Source organism: Takifugu flavidus, chromosome 22, assembly GCF_003711565.1.
Source record: "Takifugu flavidus isolate HTHZ2018 chromosome 22, ASM371156v2, whole genome shotgun sequence".
Taxonomy (NCBI): Eukaryota; Metazoa; Chordata; class Actinopteri; order Tetraodontiformes; family Tetraodontidae; genus Takifugu; species Takifugu flavidus.
Genome location: NC_079541.1, coordinates 2,782,234 through 2,806,488, shown reverse-complemented (window position 1 = coordinate 2,806,488; position 24,255 = coordinate 2,782,234). Strand labels below are relative to the sequence as shown.

General features: G+C 48.0%; 1 protein-coding gene across 1 annotated transcript in view; it reads right to left on the bottom strand.

Moving 5' to 3' along the window:
• Positions 1–2,387: 2,387 nt before the first annotated feature.
• Positions 2,388–24,255, bottom strand: part of foxp2 (forkhead box P2) — a 79,592-nt gene continuing 57,724 nt past the window's right edge. The window contains 12 exon segments of the mRNA XM_057022506.1: positions 2,388–5,748; positions 9,096–9,249; positions 9,252–9,378; positions 10,059–10,128; positions 10,208–10,329; positions 12,506–12,607; positions 12,760–12,836; positions 13,679–13,889; positions 15,840–15,923; positions 17,200–17,287; positions 21,929–22,033; positions 23,359–23,644. Of these exon segments, the coding sequence (XP_056878486.1) occupies positions 5,604–5,748; positions 9,096–9,249; positions 9,252–9,378; positions 10,059–10,128; positions 10,208–10,329; positions 12,506–12,607; positions 12,760–12,836; positions 13,679–13,889; positions 15,840–15,923; positions 17,200–17,287; positions 21,929–22,033; positions 23,359–23,644 (1,571 nt within the window). The 3' untranslated portion in view covers positions 2,388–5,603.

Sequence of the window (24,255 nt, the reverse complement as noted above, 5' to 3'; positions counted from 1 at the left end):
GGGGCGTCTGATGCCTGTGTGCTTGTTAGATAACGCCACGGGCGAGAATTCATGAATATCAGCACTTTTTCACCATTTTGGGGGACTAATCCCGTGTTGCACTTGGAGAAATAAGCATTTCCCGTGCGTACGTTACGCCTGCGCCTCACATCCACGCCGTCTTTGTTGCTACCTTCACTTCAGGTCCCTCTGATGTAACGATGACTGAAGGTTTTATGTATCACCGACTTCCGTTGAAGTTGTGTATTGACGTGCGACAGCGTCTGGTGTGTTTGCGTCCAAACAAAGTGACCAACGGAACTCCGGCCTCATGGGAAAATTTGTCTTTTCCGACTGTTTTAATGCTTTTTTCCGTGCTTAAAACAATGAACCAAACCAGGAAACTTACCAGAAACACATCTTTGATGCCCTCTGGCACCTAAATTGGATACCGGCTGGGCAGTTGCAGCAGTGGGCGGTGGGAAGGGGGGTGGAGCCTAGTCGCCCGCCACCGAAGCCTCGTGCCGTGCCTCTGAGCTATGCAATTATTTTTTTGTGCCCAATATCAACTTGAGAGCAATGCAAATTATTTAAGACGCGCTTTTCAGGGCCCGCAATTATAATAATGATGATCTCAATTAGCGTTGCCATTGCCTCGGACTATTTAGCAGGCAATTTCGCAGCCTGGGGGCAGAGGGGTGTTCATGGGAGCTGACGTGTCGCATCGCTGGGTCAGGGAAAGACAGGAAGACAGAGAAGAAGAGGATGCACTAGTAATCAATAAATGGAGAGATCGGAGATGGTTCGGAGCTTGACCTAATTGGTCAGAGTTGATGAGGAGAGTTTGCGGGGAGGTTGAGGAACTGTCTGGCGTCCTGCTGCACTGGCTTATCAAGACGTTTGGGAGCACATCCAGTGGTGGTTCCTCAACCCTAAACCTACTTTACAGTTCTGGGTCAGCAATGGGAACTGAGAGCTACGCCATGCTAAACACAAAACCTCACCTCTCAGCTAACACTGGCAAGAACATGAATAAGGTTATTACCCAAAAACGAGGAACTATTGCCCCCCTGAAAAAGGGAAAACTCGTCCATTTTGAGTGCACTCTGTCTGGCAGTGTCTGATCTAGTGTACTGCACTGCCATAGTTTATTAGAGGAACTTGGCTCCCCCTGCACCATTCATGTGGAAAAGGCCTGCACCAGCAGCTACCCTTTCTTTTATTCATCACACTGTAAATAACTCCACTTTATGAAAAGCAGCCAGTGTGACTCACGGATACCTCTCTAACCACAAGCCATTATTATTTCATGGCTTTTGAAAGAAGGGTCTATAGCAGCCGCTCTCACACTTTAATGTCGGAGCTCCCTCTGATGTTGTGTAGTACACAGCGGCCCTTGTTGCGCTCCGTATGCGATCCCTCACTTGAATTCACAAACACTTCCAAGTGCATAAATAGCGCGGAGGAGGAGCGCCTCGCGAGCTAGCTAATGCTCCGGAACGCCATTGCTGAGGAGATAACAGGAGCCTGCCATGGCTGGTGCCTGGGACTGTCTGTCTGCGAGCCTTTATGAAAAATGCTGTTGTTTTCTGACCTCTCATGGGACATCATATGGTGGGGGGGGGGGGGGGGGGGAGAACATGCATCAGTGTTAGGAATAAATGACCAGTGGACATGACTCAAAGAGTCCCGCAACGTCTCTGGGCACCCTTTGGAACGTGTCGAAGGCTGTCGGCATACAGACGAGCTAATGGGCAACCTATTGGTCATGGTGGATTCCGTTTGAATCTCAATGAGGGCGTCGGCGTGCCGCTGCTCCATGACCGACAAGGTGTGGTAGGCCCGCCGGAGCTGATTTAGCCACGAGGGCCATCACAGCGTTTTTACCAGTCAATATACGTCCATCTTTTTTTTTTTTTTGGTGAAACGAATTTTATATCTGTGTTTCTGGAGGGCGGAGAGGAAAAACTGGGGGAATTTCTTGCTAATGCTAATGAGCAGGTGTTTTTTTTTGGATTAGCCTGATTTATTAACCGAGTTTGAAAAGCAACTTTGAAGATGAGCAGCAACAAAACACTGGTGCTTTATACTGGGAACTCCATACTGGGATGTGTTTATACATGAAAGCAGTGGGCTTGAGTCATGCAAAGGCTAAACCCATTACAGGTCCAGAGGGCTGTCCCGCTCCTCTAAACAAGACTCTAGGTGCTGCTAGCTGGAACAAAGCCTTGTAACATATACATTAATCTTTAATTGTTTTTTTTCTCCCCAGCACTTTCTTTCACGTCTCTGAAGTAGCAGCCTGGAACGTTAAAAGTGTAATGCCGGCTAGATTTCCATGGCAGCGCCTTTGTAGAATAAAAGATATATGGGGAAAACACTCTCTGATGCTGGAGGTAGACAGCTGCTTTTCAAATTTCCAAGTTTTGGTCCTTTATTTTATTCAGCAGTGAAATGCCATGAATACAGAAAATAATGTCTGTTACAATTCTCAACCATGACCTTCTAACGTCGGAGAACTTTGAACATATGGACACAGTACACGGTAATGAAAAGTACTCGAAAATAAGGAGAAATTAAAGTTGTTGGATCTCGAGCGAAAGGAAATGGAACGGAAATAAGGTCACCAATTACATAAACATATGTTTGCTACAGTCCCGATTTACTGTATACATAGGGGGGATCATATTCCCAATTATTAGAGGATAGCCGTAGAAAGGATACATGACTCAACTGCCAGACATAATGCTTCATAAAGTATGCACAGAGGTACAAGCAATAAATACACACAGTAGGTAAAGCCTTACAGCTAAGCAAAGCAGATGCAGAAAAAGCAGGTTTGCTATTCTTAGCGAGCAATGAGAGAGAAACAGTAAAAATTCAGGTAAGTCAGAAAAGAAACACTTAAGTTTTTTTTTCCTCTTAGAAAAAAGTCTGGTAAATTTATGGGTCCACCAACATGTTTTTTTTCTTTTTTTTTTACATAAGTATGCACAGTTATCAAAATACAGACAAAATCAACCCAGAAAAAATCCAGACAATCCTAGAATCTAGTGGAGGAGCAGATCGCAGTTCTGGAGGTCTTTCTGGTATTATGTGCAAGCAACTATTTTAGACTTTTCTTTTTTGACTTAATTTATACAAAACCCATGCAAATCTACAGGTAATATGCATTCTGTGGCTGACAGGTTTTATCCCTCCCGATACAGCATCTCTGAGGTAACGGACTCCTATGCATCGGACGTCCATTTGGGCTGTCCTCCCCGTGGGTTTTTTTTCTTTCTTTTTTTTTGTTGGTTCATGTTTCCAGTCCACCAAATGAGTTTTAGACATGCATTTTTTTTTAAAAATAAAAAAACCACAATATTCCCTTACAGGTAATCTATACATCATCATTCTACAAATGTTTGAGGACAACCTATTACAATGCAAATCTTCCGTATCTTGACGCGGGGGGGAGGGGAGGGGGGGTGTAAACGTCGGTTTGAAGCCACGTCCAATGAGACAAGCGCGGTAAAGTGTAACAGCTCTTGTATTCTAATAACTCGTGCAATCTGTCGTAATTGTTCGGAATTTCCTGTGCAGAGGTAGAAGCCTTTTTTTTGGGTAAGTGGGAGACCCCCTATTTTTTAAAAGATGATGTTCTCCTTATTTGGTGTCATGAGATTATTAAGAACGCCATTTTCCTGTTTTTGCTGACTCAGCTACGTATTGAAGGGATACGCTTTGCTCCTGTGTGTGTTGCGTTCGTACGACCTGCAGGTGGAGCTCTGTCCAGCTCTTTGACGTTGGCACAGTGTCTCCACTTTGGTCAAAGCCAAGCAGACTCGCTGCTGGCGGGACAAATTTCTGGAGAACGCCAACGGGAACGCTCGATGTGGGTGGTTTATCCCATACAAGAGGAGGCAGAATTTTGTGTAACTTTGGTTTACTGAAAACAGAAATGACTCTTAAAGCGACGACATTTTTTCTTAATGACATTTAGCTGCGAGGGGAACGCCAGGAAGCGTCTGGTTCGGAAGCGACCGACCGGAGCTTAAAGCAAACATCACCTAGGAGCGGCTAATTTTCACCTTCTGTGATGGCTATTATTATTTGCTTTTTAAACTAAGCCACTTCATTTCATACCACCTTGAAATCATGACTTACCAGTATTTGGCTTCACTAGATATTCTTGTTTGGTTAGCGGTGTTTTCAGTTTTTCGGATTCGACGCGGCATCGGAAACAAGACGTGACGTTAATCGGACGCTCTCGCTTAGAACAACCACGTTACCACCAGGTTAGAAATCAAAGGTAGAAAAGAACTGAAAGGAAAAACACTCCCGATGTATCAAAAATAAAATCACGACAACACACGTGTTTTCTGCACGTCCACTGAGCACACAAACGTTTTGGTCATTAATCCATTTGTACAGTTAGCTGCTCTCTACCGGTCAAATCGCCACAAAATACCTGCAGTTTATAGCTCCTTTGTTACCAACAGTATGCCGGGTGAAAGGCAACAAAGGAAAAAGATTTGACGTTCCATAAGTTACCAAATTAAGCTAGCTAGCTCCCCCCTCTCTCTTTGTACGCGGGGCTGGATGAAACAATCCCAGAGGTCATTCAAAAGGTAGTCTGAGGAACAAAAGCGTCTCTTTGTACGAGTTTAAAGTGGCAGGAGGGCCGAGAGGCTCCTGTCCGTGAACTATTGGCCATTGCTAGTGTTGGCTTTGGTTTCTAGCTGTCGCCTGTGACTGGTTTGCAGGTAGACAAAGCTTTCGAACGAGGAGGTAAAAGCAGAAGAGCGAGAAGGAGATCAAGCAGAAATGCATTTGTTTTGTAAAATGGTGCTTCACACTAACTGGGGTTTTCTTCCCTAACTGAATTTACAGTTTCTTCTACGTTGAACCACAAACAGATATCAGATGGATTCTATTTTTTTAGGATTTTTTTTTGTCCCCTGTTTGGATAGTTTTGGTACCGCGGTTCTGTTTTTGGGAGTCGGGGGAGGGGGGGGTGGCATTTACAGTCCATGGTGTCTGAAAATGATGCTTTGAAATCAAGAATGGCCTTTAAAGAAGCTGAAACAATAAGAATAGTAATTATAATACTGGTTCGTAATTGCAACATACAGGCAGTGACACGAATTTCTGAGACTACTCCTGTGCAAAATGGGAACAGAGCAACAACTCGACTTGAACCAGCAATCGTCTCTAGACGTCAGCAACTACTGATGGGGGAGGGGGGGGTTATTCACAAACATAAAATGTCTCTCTTTTTGGCAGTATATGAGCCTGCTAGCTTTCAACAGAACACGAGCTGCTTGGTTGTGTCCTGTCGTTTCCTCCGTCGTCACTCTAGTGTTCGTGGCTGCGCCATCATTGAAAGAGTGTTGGGGGGGGGGGGGGTTTGTTGGTTTTTTTTTTAGTCAGACATCTCACGCCTGTCAGGTTCGGGGATCCCAAAGGGCTGCAACAAAGAGTTCCTCTGCACTGGGCCTCCGGTCAGATGCATGCTCAATAAATAGTCCGAGTGGTGAAAGGTGTGGAGTGGTTTTTATTTTCGAGTCTCGCAGGACGTCCGTGTGGGAGAAACAGTGCGGCTGGGCGATGGGATACGCTGGACCAAAAACCGAGGCTAGTCACTCCAGGTCCTCCGATAAGTTCCCTTCCTCTAGCTCCCGGTCGTCGTCCAGCTCCGGACTGTGATTGGCCGTCGTCACGAGCGACATGGGGCAGTCATCGTCATCCATGTTAAGTGGCTCCTCCTTCACGTGAACGGGCGGCCTGTGGCACAACCACATAGATATCATAGTTGTTAAATGGGAAATTTGTTTCAATTAACGCGCTAATTTCGTTAGCTCCTTGAAATGGCGGTAGGAGAAAAATTTGGAGGGGAAAAAGGGTTCAGGCCAGGACAGATAAACATGCTGTTGCATCAAAAAAAAAGGTGACAACATCCATTACATGCATTATCTACAAGCCTCGCGTTGGTGAGACGCTAATTTGACACGATGCCTCACGTCTACTGTAAGAAAAGTGCATGAAAATTGCATGAAAAACACGGCCGTGTAAGGCAGATAAGCCGCGATGTTCCAGACATGTTTGGCATTTAAAAGTTTACTGATGACACCAGGTTGAAATACATGAAAAAGGCAAAAGAAGGGGGGGGGGGGGGGGGGACAGGCCACATGATAAATAATGGAGAATTTCTCATCCCTGAGCCCCCTGGAGCAAAGGCAGAGGAGAGGCTTTTTTATCTAGTTAATAGAAAGCGCAGCTACTCGTTAATATGCAGGGGCTGTGCGTGTCGCTCCTCAAGAGGAAAAACCGGCAGCTAGGTTCTGCCATTAATCAACTTCAGCCCGGCAGTTGGCTCGGACACCATGATCCATGTTTTTAACTCTAAATGGATGAATATCTTCAGCCGCTGTCAATAAGCGGCGATGCTTCTCGCCTCAGAACAACAGAAGAAGCGGGCGGCTTTTTTTTTTTTTTTAAAAGTGTCGGCAACTAACAAGAATAATAACGCTGTCACGCACAAACAAGGCGTAACACGATCCGGGGGCCCCGAGTCGGGAAGAGGGGTTTTGTACCGCGATGATAAATCTGACAAAACCTAATTATTCCTGACACATCGGATGCATCGGTAAAATCCCACCAGACTCCGAACGAGGGGAGAGAGGGAGACTTATCAAGTGGTGGTACGTTAGGACTCGTCTCGTAGCCTCTCTCCTGGGCCGCCTTCATCAGTGGGGGGGAGGGGGGGGTGGCTTTGAATTTGAAAAGAATTTTTAAAAGGTACAGATGGCTTTAATATTCAGAGCCAAATACTGTAAATTAATATTCTGGTGGGATGAAGAAGACACATGAATATTTCCTCCAGATTGATGGAGGTTACAGAAACACACACACACACACACACACACACACACACACACACAAATAAGTGAATATGATAATATTTGTTAACAATGTAAAATATGATGCCTGATGATTTTTGTGAATTATTTGTGATTAAAATATTTTTTTGTGTCCTTTTAATTCAAAATCTTGTGAACACCTCATATTATTATATTTGTTTATTTAGGGTTTTAGTGATTCACACAACGTATTATGTGAATTATATTAAAATAAAGAGATGAATAGATTGAACACACCCTGTCATGTGATACTGGTATTAATAAATACGCTCAGTCAGTCCAGGTCTATTCAAATCATCATGGATTAGTCACTAAAGTAGGCCAGCGAGCACTTGAACGCACCGTGACCTGGGTGAATGTGTGAAAGGCCTCTGCTGATGCTTCCGTACGCGGCTCGTTGTTGTTTGTGCGTCTTTAGAGGAGGAAATATGCAGAGCCACACTCCCGGAGCCGCTTTCTGACGCTTTATTAAAAATATGTGGATGAACCATTTAGTGCTTAATGGCCGGCTGCTATTATTGAGTCGATCAGGAGTCAACGCCGGACTTTGCGGTGTAATAAATATGAGGCGCTCCGTGTGTGTGTGTGCGTGTGTGTGTGTGTGCTCTCGAGATGCCCGCTCTCACATCAATAGAAGATTAGCACCGGCAATCATGCTGAGGTATGTCAGGGATGCAAATAAGGTCATTAGTCCACAGGTCTAATGGTAGATTCAAGGTGTGTGGAAGGGGGGGGGGCATGAGAGATGCAGCACAGAGAGGAAACAGAGGTGGGGGGGTGGGGGGCAGGGGACAATCAAAGGAATTCATAATGCCTCACTATGATTCATTAGCTAACACCAAAGCTGGGCGGTCACCGTCAGACAGCACAAGATGGAGCCGATACTCGCTCCCATTAAAAAGGTTTGTTTTTTTATTTTCAACGGTCATTTTCAGTTTTAAAATTGTTTGCAAAGAATGCTGCGGTTTTACCCCCTCCTGGGCCGCAGTAACGCTTTTTAAGTGCAGCCCTGAGGGCGTACACGAGTGGCCTGCATATGCATACGCACACGCACACGCACCGCGGCCTGAGGCGATCCGGTCCGCGGTTAAGCAGACGGCATTAACCTCTGGACGTGGCGGGGATGGAGCGCTCCGTCTAATTGCCGGATAGCTTTGGCCGTGCCGGAGTTCTCTCCTGAGGAAGTCCTTTCAAGGTGATGTACTATTTAGTTTGGTGCTACAAACCACTCTATTATTTAAACAACATCGTGGAGGCAAAAAAAAAAAGGACGGAAAAACACATTTCTTCCATTTTGAGCTTGTCGTGGTGTGTGAGGGCGGGCTGGGGGGGTGGGGGCCCAACGCGTCTCCGCGGCCATTTCTGTCTGCGTCAAGGTGGCGAGGCTGGGGGAAACAGCAAAGCGAGTGGAAAACACGGCAGTCGGCGCTGTCCGGTTACTGAAAGTTAGATGAGCTGGGGGAGCGCCAAGACTGGGATTCTGTCAAGATTTGCCCCACTTATCGCCCCATTTCAGAGAGGGGTAAACACGTCCAAATACAGGAGCGTATGGACGTGCGTCTGCGGCTGACCTCACGCTCACGTGGAGCCTGAGTGCAGTGTTTGTCCATGACAGAAGCCACGCCCACTCTGATGGACAGCATGGCGAGCCAGCGGCGTGTAATTCCTGTTTGTGTAACCCCCTCGCGTGCTACCGTCGGACTCTCCCGCTCCAGACCCCCTTTTCCCCGACATCAATTTTTAAAAATGATGTCTTTCCCTCACAGCTCCATTATACCAGAAATAGGAAATAGAGATTTTTAACGTAATTAATGCTACACGTGTTCAATATTAATGGAGAAGGCCGTGCATAAAATATGGCAGCTAACGCCCTGTAACGCAGACAGTGCTGTAATTAAAGACTAAAGTAGAATCGGGACTATTTATAGGACTGAACTAACTCAAACACCGGTGTCATTGACCAAGGCAAAGGAGCCGAGTCATGATATGATAGTGGCGACAAATGGAACCTTGCCCCCCGGGTCAGGGGATACCGAAGAAGACTGTGGATTAAATATCAGCCAATTAAACCAACAAAGGGCAAAAGGACAGTGAGCGGAGGTTTGGTATGTGCTTGGATTCCTCGACAGCATCAATAAAGGAGTTATTATCTGCTTATAACAGAAACGTAACGTTTTTCCATGCAGATATTCTAAAGGTGGCGGAACTCACATGTGTGCAGATGGGGAATATCCAGGGCTGCCGTGTCCATTGGTGTCCAAGTGGTCAAGGGATCCGTTCAGCTCCTCGTGGGCCGACTGCATCAGCATCGGCGGGCTGCCGCTCAGCATGCCGGGGGGGCTGCCGCCCAGCAGGCCGGGGGGCTGCCGCCCAGCAGGCCGGACGCGTCTCCGCCCAGGAGGCCGTGACAGCTGCCTCCCATCGGGCCCGTGGAGCCGCTGTTCATGAGGCCGGGGGTCCCCAGCAAGGGAAGGGAGGTCTCCGCCAGGGCGGCCTGGAGATGGAGGAGGTGGGGGCGGGGGCAGGTAAGAGGGGCAGGGGGACGTGACAGAGGAGAAAATGAAAATCTTAATAATTATCCAAGCTCGGTGGTGTTTCATTCTGATGGGGGCTATTTTCGCCCCCGTTACACCTTGCAGACATCCACGTCCCGCCAGCTGCCATTCATGTGCTCATGTGTGGTTTGGCTGGTTACCCCCCCCCCTCCCTTCCAGGGCGGAAGAAAAAAACTTTACCTCAAAATAATAAAAAACTCCTGACACTTTTGCCTGCTGAGCATTAAAGTTATATACAGTGATTAAATTTTTAAAGTTTTTTGCCATGAGCACCTCGCCAGCGTACACTATGAAGCCAAATCATTTATGACAGCTTAGATAAATATTAATGCACGTGCCCCCTGCATTTGCACATGCCTCTATCAATCCAGCCGGCCTGGCCGAAAGAGGGGAAAGACGGAGGGAAAGAGGGAGGAGGAGGTGCTTCTTGGGTTGACCACACGGTGGCCTTCTGAGGCTGAGGGCGCAAAGGGAAGTGAGGGACAAAAAGAAGGGGAAGAAAAACTTGTTTCTATGAGCGTGGGGCGCTAACGTGAGCCGCTATTGTCCTCGCTAACCATACGCTGGTCACTCGGCGGTTAAGTCCTGCCAGTCGGTCAGAGTGGGTGCGGGTTCCTACCTGTAAGCTGGCATTTAGCGCCGTTCCGTAGCCGAGACTGGAGGGCAGGTTCTTGACGAGCGAAGGGCTTCTGGAAAATCACAAAACAGGACGTGTCAAACGTGGAACGCAAAAAAAAAGAAGGCGGAGGACGGGCAGCGGGTCCTCACCCCGTGATCTTCTGCGACCGGCGCTTCTGGTACTCCACCTCGTCCACCGTCCACACCGCCCCCTTCACGTTCTCCACCCGCACGAAGCACTTGTGCAGGCTGAGGTTGTGGCGCACGGCGTTCTGCGGGTCAGAGGGACGCGGTGAAACATTCATCCGACTGTCCAGAATAAGGCAGTCGGGGGGGGGGGGGGGGGGGGGGGGTTGATTTTTTCCCCCCTTTCCTTTCTTGAATTTAAAAGGAAATTCTTAACATTCACGCATCATTGATTTAATTAGTAAAAACTGAGTGAGAGTGAATGCTCTTACAAGTCCTGCGCACAGTACATATCAATCAGAGTAAGTAGGCTAAAAGGAGGTAATCAGCATAGCGAATGGCTTATGGTGGTGACAGAAGTGGTAATGGCGGCCTTGATAATGGTGATGTCAGTAACCCTCTCCGCTCACGAAAGGCATTCCTCTTAATGGACACATCGGTTTAAAGATGACAGTAGCGCCAGAAGAAAGAGCGTCATCAGGAGGCCGCCCCCCCCCCCCCCCCCGCGGTGTTTCAGCACGCGCGCCGATAAGCAGGATTAAGGTGAGCTGTATCTGACATCTATATGTCCCAATAATCTGCATGTGGTGTCAAACGCGTGCTTACATGACACAATTATCTCTCAAACGTATGATGGAAAGTGTGTTTAAATTCAAACCGGGCGGGTCTGTCAGTAAGGCGCCTTAGTTTATTACAAAGGGGAGAAGGATGTATTAAAAATAGGTCCTCTTATATTAATATGACAATAATTAAAACATGCATCAGACTCTACAAATAATAACCTTGGTTTTAATATCCCTACCTCTCATATTTATCACCTCCCTGAGCGTGGTGTGTACTGCTTTTTCTCCAAGAAAAAAGGATTCTGGGAAAAAAAAACCTCATAAGCAGATCTAGCATCTGACCTGAAAATCCCAGGATTTGATTGATCTTAATGCCCATGGCTCTGAATATGATAATTTTAATATTAATGAGCAAATGAGCAGTTTTATTATGCATGCTATATAGTTAGAACTAATAAGCTTCTGGGTGAGCGAAAAAGAGAGAGTGTGTGTGTGTGTGTGTGTGTGTGTGTGTGTGTTGGGGGCTGATGAGACTGAGATATTAAACTACCTTTCATTTCTTTCTCTCCTTTTTTAAACATACATTCTCTCTGTTAATCAAATGATGTGCTGGTTGCTGATCAGCGTTGAGAAGGGGGTGGATGTAAATAGATCGCCATGGTTATCGTGCAGGCTTGGAGACATGGAGCTATTTCTGATGTCAGTGCGCCACCGCTGCCATTCTAGCTCAGCAACAATGGAACGTTTTTTTTTTAATAACCAAGATAATAATAACCACTTCTTTGAAAGCGCCCGCTTGGCGATGAGACCTGTGAACGTAGCTTGCGTAACTTCATTACGCGGCAAAAATGTGGCCGCTGTCGCTAACAAACTGGAAAAGGATGCCGGTCTTCCTGCGCGCCCTCCTGAATTGGTGATCACACACTCTTGAGCTCATTTGCATCCCAAATCCAAATTAATTCACTTTGCTAAATCTAGTGCCGTCCCAGACTTTGCATGCTGATGAACGGCTGCTCGGAGGTTTTCCCTCCAGTCCTCCGAGCGGCCACAAAAGCAAAAGGTGGCGACATTTGAGGGGGCCGGAGGATTATAAAAAAGAGATATTCTTTATCAGCGCTTCGACACACTTCTGGCTGTTCTGTGTGGGGGAGACAAACATAAATGCGGGGACAGAGAGGACGGATACACAAACGGGCCCTTTAGAATGGAGAAATAAAGGGAGCTCCTTCCACGCGTGACATGCCGATTCTCACTTTCTTCCACATGAACACACCCTTAACCCTCTCTTTGACGCAGCTCATCTGCATGCGCGCTCCTGTCTGTCCCCCCCCCAGCCGCGAGCTGGTTAACAGACATTTTTCCCCTCCTTTTAATTAACCAATGATATGCGAGAGAAGGTGGATGCCGGGGTGGGAGGTGGGGTGTCTCTCTCAACAAAAGATGCTGATGATGGAGTGGCTGCTGTATAATTAGGGCGTCAGAGCACCTCTCCTCTCCACGCCAAGCCTCCGCTATTAATTGCACAGAATTAGAAAACGATATCTGGTGCAGAATAATTCTCTCGGCCGTCACTTCCAAACAGAAAAAGCCAAAATGGTGGAGAAGGGAAAAAAGCAACAGAGGAGATAAAAGACACCCCTGAGATGATAAACAGGAAGACGTGAGGAGGAGGGGGAGACGGGGGGGGCGTCGAGGTTACCTTCCAGGTGGCGGCGTTGCGTCTGAAATAGGCGAACGTGCGCGTGAACCAGCTGTAGATTTCATTAAGGGTTAACTGGTGTTCGGCAGAGTCGATGATAGCCTGGAATGAGATGACATCAAAGAACGCTTTACTAAGGAGGCCGCGCCACTCACGGGCGCCGTGCACGCGCCGCCGGATTGTGCGAGCCGCCGTGATTCATGCCGCAATTAATTTTAATCTAATCAGGCAAAGTTAATTTATTTCCCACTCACCTGTCTTATGAGGGTTGCATAAGTAAACGGCGGCCTGACATCTGCGTTCTTATAAAACTCGTAGTTTGGGGCGATCTCTGGAAAAATAAATACTGTGTCACCACCTGAAATAATTGGCAAATTTTTATTCCTTCAGGTAGTGAATTTGCTCAAGGTTTCATCAAAATCAAAAATGGGAGGAGAAACAGTGGGAGGGGGGGTGAGAGAGAGAGAGGGGGGGGCAGCAAATCAGCATTTTCCATGTCTAACAAAATGCATTTTTAATTAATCTTTCTCATGAGAGATCTTAAACACTAATACATCCATAAAATGAGATCTGTGTAGTTAGTTAAGGGTGAAGTTGAATAATTTATGCGTCTTCACACTAAACACAGAGCGTAAATACAAACATCAAAGACCGAGCGTTTAAAATGCAAAGCTTAATACACGGAACGTCTTAATGTAATAAATATTGTATTTTCTTCCCACTGTTATTTGAACTTAATTAACAGTCATTTAATATTGATGCACAGAGGAATTTCTTGTCTATTTACATAAAGAGTGATTAAACACAGGCTTGCTTTTATAAACCGAGCAGATGTCAGACGCTGGAAAGGCTGCGGTCATGTGTGTTTATGTCAGTGTTTAGTGTGTGTGTGTGTGTGTGTGAGAGACAAGAAAGCCATTATAGGCTGAGTGCTTTTAATGCAGGAGTACTCACACAGAAATTTGCTTTTTCAACATTATGTTAAACACGAAGACATGTCGGTAAAAAAGTCAACAAGTTTCTAAATTGAATTTTAATCAAAGTCAAATCTGCAGGTGTGCCTCAAATTCACAAATATTCATCTCGCTTTGAGCTGAATTCTCCAAGAACATAAAGTCGTGTGTGTGTGTGTGTGTGTGTGTGTGTGTGTGTGTGCTGAGTAGTTGGTCCTACCTGACGACAGAGGCATGGAGTATTTGTCAGAGTGGCGTCTGCGCATGGCCCCCATGCTGGGGACGTTGGCTCCTCCCAGTACTGACGGCACCTGGGGCATGGCGGCCATGGGCGTGATGGGAGCCGTCGGCGTGGTGGGGGTCTGAGGTAAGTTGGGGGGAGACGCTGGGGGCAGGTTCTTGGACATGGTGACGCTGGACACCAGATTGAGCTGGAGGAGGACAGAGAGACACGGGTAAGACAGTGATAAAGTAGCGTGGGGGGTGGGGGGGGGTTAGTTTGCGGTTTCCCCGACAGAGCCGAGCGTCTGCTCTCCTCCTCTTTAACACAGCTGTGTTTCCACTAACAAGGCTCGTGGAGAGGAGCCAGCCCATCTCCGCTAATTACAACCACCAAATTGTATCATAAGAATTCTAATTAGAACACGCTGTTGGAGATTATTCCACGATCAGCCTCCGCGCTATCCTGACTCCCATCTCGCTTTATCTCTCCATCGCGCCCGCCCTCCCAAACCGCCCTTCCTAACCTCCCACTTCTACCCATCATTCCCGCCCGCGATCCTCTCGCACTTCCTGCTTTTGTTCCGACTGGAGCTCGCCGGGGTGCTCGTCTCCCTCGACGTCAGGGACCCACGTTACGCCGCCATTACCTCTGGCGCCCATGCCAACCGCGATCGCTAATTGTCCGGCACCCCCCCACCCCGACCCCCCCACCCGCTGCCGCCACCTTTGCCTTCGCTTCAAATCTCAAGTGAGAGGCTCTAACCGACTGGAAAATTCCTCGCTGACCTTTTAGTCCCTCTGCTAATTTAGCTGGAATGGTAATGACATTGTTACATATTCACACCAAATTGCCTTAATTGTGAGTCCACGAGTGGAATGCTCCCGTTTGTGGATTTAAAAAAAAATGCCCGGAAAGATGGAAGGGAAACGAGGGAGACGGAGGAGGGAGGCTGAGAGAGGAAGGTAGCGGCGTTCATTGGGGGCATGTGTTGATAAATATGGCGAAATGTCAAATTTGAGAGACTTGAGGGTTTTTTGGGGGATAATTATATTCCCACTTAGCTGAAACGAGCTGCTACGTGATGGGCTGGGACCAACCTGGACACGTGCACTCTCTCTCTCTCTGTTTATTCACAAATTACATTTATATTATTAAAACACAACGATAATGTAAAAGATGCATTATTATTCTCATAAATTGAGGCCTCCAGCCACTCGTGTGACATATTTCCAGCATTAGCAGGTTAGCATCGACTAAAACGACGCCGCTGGCTGAATGGGGCTACTTGTCTCCCTTTTGCACATGCACACAAGCACAAATATTATCCCAATCATAACGTTACCCCCTTCTCAACAAAAAAGCGGGGGAGTCTTAAAACGGAGGATTTAACTGTTCATTTAAGGATTCTGTCTGAATTGCCCCCACCATCAAATGCAATTAGCTGCTCTTTCATGTGTGCTTTATGTAATGCAATACATCATTAGCATCATTCATTCATATTCAGGCGTGGATTATGGGCTGCGAGTTCTTTATTGGACGAGAAGGATCGGGCTGCTGGAGTTTTGAAGATTAAGAGAAAAGCCCCAAAAAAGGAGATAGAGAATCAGAGTGTGTTGGATCAGTCAAAGAAGGAGTTTGATTCCTGATGGAATCACGAGATAATGACGCTATCTCGTGGTTATCTGCACGCGATGAGGATGAAAATGACTCTTCCTCTAAACAACCTAAACCCCTCCCAAGAAAATATGGTTATTTTTCCGCAAACGGCCCCGTACAGGAGGGCGTGGGAGCCGCCCCGGCTTCATCCTGGGTATTTACACCAACATCGCCCCATCTTCGGCTGTAATTCCCAGGTGTTTGCTGCTGAAATGACACCTCGTCTCCCTCATCATACTCCTGCCACATCACCAGCATCCAACAGGTTGTTGTGGCCATTATATCCATCACAAAGAAATGACGGCATTTACCTGAAGGACTCCGACACCTAACACACTTTCCAAACTCTATTGTCCTCTCACGCGGCGGCAGATCTAACTCCATATTACAATACGCCCCCCCCCCCCCTCGCCTTCTCATTTTCTACTGCCTGTAAGTGGCGGCTTGGGGGCTTCATTCGTAGCCGGGCTTGTTTACGGCAGCGGGAGCAATATGCACTCACGGGTTTGGGAGATGACTTGGGTTCTGAGGGACGCATGTGCAAGTGGGCCATCATCGCCTGAAGACGCTCGCGCTCTTTGGAAAGCTGTTGGAAGAAGGAGAGAGCATGTTAGGAGTAGATTAGGAGCGGGGGGGGGGGGGGGGGGGGCTGTGGGGGAGGAGGGGGGTGCAGACAGGTCAGACAAAACAAATAGCCCCTCATCTTTTTGTCAATACCAAAATTTAGGTCGGCCAAGCTCTGACAGTAACAAGGTAGTTAGGCCATAAATGAGGAGGTCCTGAGCGTCTCAAAGTCCTGTGGACTCTGTTAGGGGGGACGGGGCCCAGCCAGCAGCTGCCGAGAGGTGAAGGGGTCGTCTAAACAAGGTGCTGGCTGGCCCCGCCTCCCCGGTCCAGTTAGCGGCCCCTGGCCATCGCCTATCATCAATCTAATTCGCTGGAAGTGACAGGGACCAGGAGAAAGCCTCAGCACCCGCCCGGCAACCCTAACACACACACACACACACACACACACGTAGCAAAGGTCCGAACACAGAGAAACAGACAGGGCGTGGACGCTCAGACGCCGAGCTGGACCTCATTACGAGTGACGGGTTGTGCGAGCGAAAAAAGAGAGGGAGAGAGAGAGAGAGATGGTGAGAGTGAAAGGAAGGAGGAGACAGGACAGACAACACAAGTGCGCCGCTGTAATTGGTCACACTGGAAAGCACAAGAGTCCGCTGGAACAGAAAGCAACTTTATTCCCCACGTTCAGACAGACAACGGCGTAATTGTGCGGGAGGACTTTGGAGAGAGTTTTTCTTTTTTAACGTGCTTGGCGAGTGTTGTTTAAAGAGACTATATGTATGTATTTGTTGCTAACAGGACAGGGGGGGGGCTGTGGCCGGTGCTAAGTAATAATGCCGCTCAATCAGTGGCCTCATTATCTAGCCAGCATGACTTCTTAATAAGGTCACGCTCCACCTACTGAAAATAGTTCCCTCCTTTTGAGCTTTCTTCAGGTGCAAAGTGCAGTTAATTAACACGGCAGACCGGGAGAGATGCACTAGCTATTAATTGGGAAGGGGGGGGGGAAGAAAGCAGAGAAAATAAAGCACATGCTTAATTCAATTAAAACAATCATAATGGCTTTGGTTGTAAGGCACGAGGATTCTTTTGTTTGGAGGCTTTGTTGAATTCAGTAGGTCCTGCTCGTCTGGAACTACTAAGCCGACCACCGTCGAGGCCTTTCCATCACTCAAACTACTTTCAGAAAACAAAGTTTCGACAATGCGAGAGAAGGGAGTCACCGGCGGAGTAAATGGGACAATGGGGAGCGACTTTGTTGCCGCTCCTGAGGAGCCGAGGGGGCAAAAACTTACTTGGATTTCCAGTTGCTGCACGACTTGCATCTGGACTCGACACTGGGCCGTGCTCCTGTCATCCAGGGCGTGTTCACTGTTTAGGTGTCTGCAGGAAGAGGGAACAAAAAACATCAATATTAAACCTGAAATGATCTCTACAGGTTGATAATTGTAGTATCAACGAGGTGGGTGGGGGGGGTGTAATAATGATAATAATTCTATACTGGGACTGTTATCTATAGAATACAGTCAGGAGCCATTGTTCCACTGTGAAATGAGGTAATTAGAAGTAACATGATGGTGTGTGTTGCCATGTTTAGCATGACAATAGAGGTGCGTCAGTTGAGATGGCTAACTTCAGTGGCACCCCCCCCCTTCCTCGAGCGCGCCGCATTCTTTTGAGAATAAAAGATGCTAGCCCAGCAGAACGGCTTTGTCTCGTCCGTTTACTAAAAACAATACGCACAATTTAACACCGGCAACATTTGACACACAAAAGCTGCTCTTCGACTGAAGGTGCATTATCCTGCCGGCAGACGCATTAAACGTATCTGCTGTGTTCGCCTCATTAGAAGGAAAAAAGGGCTGCCAGACAGCCGTAACAGTCAATGAGGGTTTTTGTCTTGATTGGATTTTGTCTGTAAGACACAAAAGAGCCTCACCATTAGGATGGACCTTTATTCCCCGTAAAGCACACGTATGCAGATGCGCACACAAATATGGAGATGGGGGGGGGGGGGGGGGGGGGGGGGGGTTCTAAAGTGTTGTGATGCTGGGTAATGAGCCTCTATCCAAATGATCATTGGTGACAAACTCACAAAGCAAGCTTTGAGGACGCATGCTTATGAAATGCCAGAGCTGCCACTTTATCTCCAGTAATTATAGGTTAGCTTGCAGACCCTTCAGTGATCATTTACAGCGCTGCCTCTGGTGCAGTAGAGGGAGTTTAAAATCTCCCTTCACAGGGAAGATCGCGCAGGGTGCAGGTTCTTGTCCCCAAACCTCTGATTTCTTGTTTATCTGTGGGGGGGGGGGCTCCCCTTTTCTGCCAATCAACGGCTGAGCGGGACCCGTGTAATTACAGCACCTTTCAATTACGCCGCGCGCAGTTTTTAAAACCATTCCATTCTCATTTCTAACAATTTCAGGGCTAATGCTAGGATTCTTTTTTTTCCATTATAAAGCAAGAACGGGGTAGCATTAGGGCAGCAGTAGTGGGAGGATGGTGGGATGGATGAGGGATAGCGGTGCAGAGGGGAGGGACACACTGGCGGGGTTCTCCAGCCTGGTGCCTAATTGCTGTTTCAGAATGCACATGCAAAGAGGGGGCATTACATTAATCATTTAATCATGTCCCTTGCAGGATGAGGGAACTAATGTTGCAAATACCCTTTTCATTCCACTGCCCATAATGCTATCTTATGCGCTTGATGTATGGCATATGTCATGAATTACAGCTGCTTCAAAAGCGCGGCTCGGTCCGCTCGCCGTCCCTGAAGATACCTCATTACAAAAAGAGAGAGGGACAGAGGAGTGTGTGTGTGTGTTGGGGGGGGGGGGGGTCCTTTATGAAGTTTTCCCTCTCGTTGACAAGCAGCTTGTATTGCTTTTATTTTGTATTTCGGTTGCAGTTGGCGTGTCCTTACGACGGCACCTCCCATTGGTCACCCCCTCCCGCACCAAAACAACCCCCGCTCGCAGACACACATGCTCTTCCCCTTTGCTGGCTGGTTAGCAAGGTGATTACAGGCAGATTACTACACGCGTTTATGAAATATTCAAATGGAAGCATGTCCCACTGTGCATTAATAATGCCCCACAAAGACAAAGGGGGTGCGGGGGGACAGATGGGAGACAGAAAGAACCCCTACACTATAGGTGGAATTCTGAAACCAGCTGAAAGTGTTTGTGTTTACTGCCCAGGCCTCATTGCAGAGGAATATCGATCCCTTGGAAAGGGAATAGTCCATGTGATGGAGGCAGATCAGAGGAAGAAAAAAAAAAGAAATCAGAGCAAATAACTGCTAGTCAAGAGAGCGGTAAATAGGAGATGGAGGGGGGGGGGGATTGGAACAATAAGGTCTCAAAGGTTTTCCCTCACAGCTGTATATATGAATATGTATAGGCCGTCAACATCCACCGAGGGCCTGATAATAAATCTAGTCATGGCGGCATGCTAGCATCCTGCTAATGGCAGCAACTGGAAGTCAAAGTTGGGCCTGATGCACTAATATAAGGATCATAAACACTTCAGCTGGGTCAAACTAATGCTAACCAAGCATCAGCAGCCATACGTGATGACTGTATGCCCACACGTGTGCACAAACAAGCACGCGTGCACAGAGATGCAAACTTCCCCCATGGTGCATCAGTAATGGCCTCCATTTTAAAGGTCTTGTCACTGTGCGGAGGGAATCTCAGCGATCCGGGGGGCCAAGGGTCTGCCTGATCTGACGACGAGCGTGGGCGCGCGAGCGTGTGTATGTTAAATGGCAAAAAAATAAATAAAAATCTGGTAGCTGCCTTGTGGGTTTAATTAGCAGAGGGTTACAGACGCCAGCGCTCAGGTTAGTGCCATTTTAACATGGAGGCCGCCTCCCTGCCAGTAACAAGGAGAGCAGCTCGCTGGTGGAGTTAAGGACGTGTTGTTTGTCCAAGTGTGGCCCTTTATCTTTGTATCGCAGGCTTCAGTGCACGAACACGGCTAATATTCGGCTCCCCCTTCTCACACGAACTCAAATGGATGCAAACTCAACCGGCGCTTCCTGTAATATCATCTGGTTTTGAACTTCACAGGAGCTAATTCGGGGTGCCAGCCACCTTGCGGCTACCTTTTCCAGGTGAAAACACTTGAAAGCAAAGTGAGGAGCTATTAAATGCTGATCCTGACAAGTTTCTTCATGCGACAAAACAATAGATGACTAAACGTGTCACCGCCGCTGAGCTGAGCTCCTACGGTGAGCTGCGAGATCCCCCCCACACACACCCACACCCACACACACGCCCGACTACCTGAACATCTAAACTGTCATCTAAATCCGACACCTGCTTTATGTAACCCCGTTTAGACTCTGTCTGGATGTGTGTGCATGCGAATGTTGCGTGTGAAGCCGACTGGCGTCTCAGGAAAAACATGAAAGGACTCCGTGTGACACCGACAATCGCTGCTCCCGGGCACGCCACTGAGCAGCCATCTTTGCTCTGATGAACAGCCTCCTTTGTTGGCGCCTGTTCTTACGCGCTGCCTGGGTTACGGTGCAGACCCAGACGCCGACTCGCAGCCGCACGCGTGTCTGGAATCCCGTCTTCTTGCTTTCAAGTTCCAAATCCACCTTTGTTCCTCTTTTTCTTCGCATCCATGCGTCCTTTTGGATTGGCTTGACAGCTTACCGTGCGAATGTAGCCCCTCGCCCAAAAATACCCAGCTAAGCAAGACGCAAGTTTGACTCCGTGTTAGCGGAGCGCGCGGCGCCCAGGGCGGCCGAGGACGTCTTCTTTAAGGAAGTGCAGTGGAGATCAGGAAGCCTCCTAATCCGACACACGCTTGCCAGGTCACAGGCACATTTGTTTCCCGAGCTGCAGGGTAAACTCCTCCGCCTGGCCCGGAGCGCGTGGCCCAGGCCCGGACGGCGCCCTGCATGCGGCAAACTGGCTTTCCATAAGCACTGCTTTTAAAATCAGAGCGGCCGATTATGCCAGATGATGCCGACGGACGCGTCCTCTGTGGGCGCTGACATTGGGTATTCCGGGCTGTAGTCGTGGCACGCGCTCACCTCGGATACGTTCGCATCCAATAACAGCTGCTGCGATTGTGCGCGTGTTGATGGAGTGTGAAAATCTGTGTCTCAAAGAGTGATAAACTGTTTATTAACGTCATTTCACTCCGCAGACACACCTTTATTAGTTTTAATTTGCGAGCTGCTGTTGAATTAGCAGACGCCTGACCTAAATTGTACAGTAGCCCCCCCCCCACGGGTGGACTACTTTCTTCTTATTCTTTTTTTTTTTTAACTTTGTGCAACTTATTACAGTCACCGCCAGAGAGAAATGCATAATTTGGAGAAATGCAGCGGAACAATGCGCTGATTTCAGAGTTTATGCGAATTCACATGGACATTAACAGTCCCTGAAAAACACTCACCAGATTGTTATTTCACAGTTAATTACAAATCTAATTAGAATATTCAAATTAAAGCTTTCCTTTTCTTCTCTGGTGCGAGCAGGGAGCCAGGAAGAGAGAGAGTCAGAGAGAGAGAGAGAGAGAGGAGAGAGAGAGAGAGAGGTGGGTGAGTGGCAATGTGATAACCTGTAATCGGCAGTGCTGCAAACACCTTCTTCCTTTGATGTCCCCTCACTAACATCCAGGCAACAAAGCCGGCCAATTACAAATGAGCTAATTAACTAAATTGTTGATGGAGCATGAAGAGTTCATTCGCTCTGGTGCCTGCACCATGACAACAGTGAATGGGGGGCCTTTGTCGTGGAGGTAAGTGTGCGGCCGTGCGGGCTGCCATTAGCTTTTTTTTGTTTTGTTTTTTCCACAAACCTATCAGCCCCCCCACGCCAGAGGTGATTCATTACAGGTTGGATCCTGTCACCCGCCTGTCTCCAAGGTCAAAACGTGGCTTCTGAAAGGAAGCGCTGACAAACTTTGGTGCATTTCACGCTCAGGGGGCCCCAATAGAGAGTTAGATGCAAATGTGAGAGGACAACGTCCCCCTGGGGGACATCGGTGCACGTGTCTTACTTCAAAAACTGTCCAAAGTCCTCGCAGAGCTTCTCACAGCCGGGCCACTTGCACACTCCATGACCGTACAACGGATGGGTCCCTCCACTTTCTTCATGTAGAGAACTGAAACAGAGGAAGGGCGGCATATTTAGAGGACTTCTAGTGTGTGTGTGTGTGTATGGGGGGGGGTCAACAGGAACACACTAACACATCTGCATTAGTAAATTAACGCAGGGCCACAATATGCATCCAATAAGAGAGGGTTTGCAACTCTATCTTTATCGCCACCCATCCCCTTCCTGTATGGGGGGGGGGGCTTTCAAGTAAACATTAAAAATTCCAGACAGCCATATAATTTTCATCAGGAGATTAATACTCTGAGTAACTTCGGCTCACGGAGGAGGAGCGAGAGCGCGGCGCCGCTGCCATTTCTCAAATGGCGGCCAAATAAGTTACGACCCTGCCTAGACAGCACATCCTATTAAAGATGACAGTTTAACCTTTAGGCTCAACGCTGGCACGTACGATCTGTGTGAGGGGACACGTGTGTGGTCGCTGAGCTCGTGTGTGTGTGTGTGTGTGTGTGTGTGTGTGTGTTGTGCTGGCAGAGCTCACACTGTGTTTTACAGAGGGGCTTCCCCCACATCGATCCACGCCGTGTTAGTAAGCAGCACTCCTGACAATACTCCATGTTCGATCATTATGAGACGCCACACCCCCCCTCGGGACACAGACGGATAACGTCTTTTTCCTCCCCTACTTTGCTTCCTCTCCTCTTGTTCCCTTCCCTCTCGGCTTCTCCCTCCGTCTTTCTTCTAAAGGTATCTTTTTCAAGCCTCCTTTTAGTGGTACTGGAGAGATAGCATCTACTTTAAACCAATTACACAGCACTTCCACCTCTTCTAAGTCTGTGCCGAGCATTTCCACACACACACACACACACACACACACACACACACACACACACACACACATACACACACGCACACACACACAGCTACACTAAGTCCTTATTATAATATCGCCCAAGACAAGCCTTTGAATAATGCATGGGCCAGATACGCAGATATGTGAGCAGTCGGTGCGTTTCGTGCCGGGCGCCTTTATAAAAGACGGCGTTACAAAGACAAACATCCCGCAAACAAGGCATCGCATATTCTGTTTACATGACAAACAAGCAAGGTGATTTTCAAAAGGGGGGGGGGTGAAAACACTAAATACTTAATGTACGAGGAGGTTAGCTTGTCTTGCGTGGCAGACAGGATTGTTGGAAGTGCAGCTTCTCGCTTCTGTTTGATATCTGTGTGCAGGCTGAGCGCGCTCGCTGGCACGTGCGCCCCCCTGGGAGAGCAGGGGCTCCGTTTTTAACATTACAAAGATGCTAATAAATTACAGAACAAATAAACAAAAGATCCGACTGTCCCCTGTTGCAACAAACACTCGTTTACCTCTCTCGCTCTCGTTCCCGCTCCCTCTCTCGCTCTCTTCTGTGGTTGAGGATGGGGGACTGTCCGTTGGCGATGGAATGGTGCGAGAGGGGCGGCGATGCTTTGGCGGGATTGGAGGAGGAGGTAGTTGAAGAAGAGTTGTTGGTGGACAGGTCCAGGCCGCCGCCGTTGCCGCCGCCCGTGCTGCCGCTGCTGTTGTGCTTGATGCCATTGTCTTCCATGCCGTGCCCGTTTCCGCCGGTCACGTCTTTCCACAGCTGCTGGAGCTCGGCGGGACTCAGACCGGCTGCCAAGCACAGACGAGTGAAGGAAAGAGGTGAGACAAAACTTCATGCCTTGTGCTCAGGACACAACGATCTTCCCGCGTTGCTTCACTGACGCTCGTTTTTTTCCTTCCACCTTTGCCGGATTTTCATTAACCTTCCGTCCGATCGCTCTTTCAAGTTCACTTCTCAAAAAGACATGATGAAACACAAATGACGGCGCGTTTTCTGTCTCGCTAACTAACCCGTCCCTTTCTTTTCCTTTTTGATCGCCGCCATTTTGGAGATAAACAACAAACAGGTGTTTACTGGGTTCACAGAGAGAAAATGGAGCATCTTCTCATTCCCTCTCTCTCTCTTTCCTTCATTTCCTCTATGTCTGGCTATCACTGAGGACGGCAAACAACAATAACAAACAGCACAGAGGAAGGAAGAAGTGAGGCTGGGGAACAGGGGAATACTGAGAAGGAAAGAAAAACAACAAAGACGGGCAGAGCTAAACGAGATAAACACAAAAACGAAAGCCCCGATCAGATGAGGAGAGAGAAAGGAAAGACAATATACCACAACTAAAGACGCGGTGAGGAGAACACACAATAAGATGAAGGCAGATACAGTCAGAGATAACATAGAA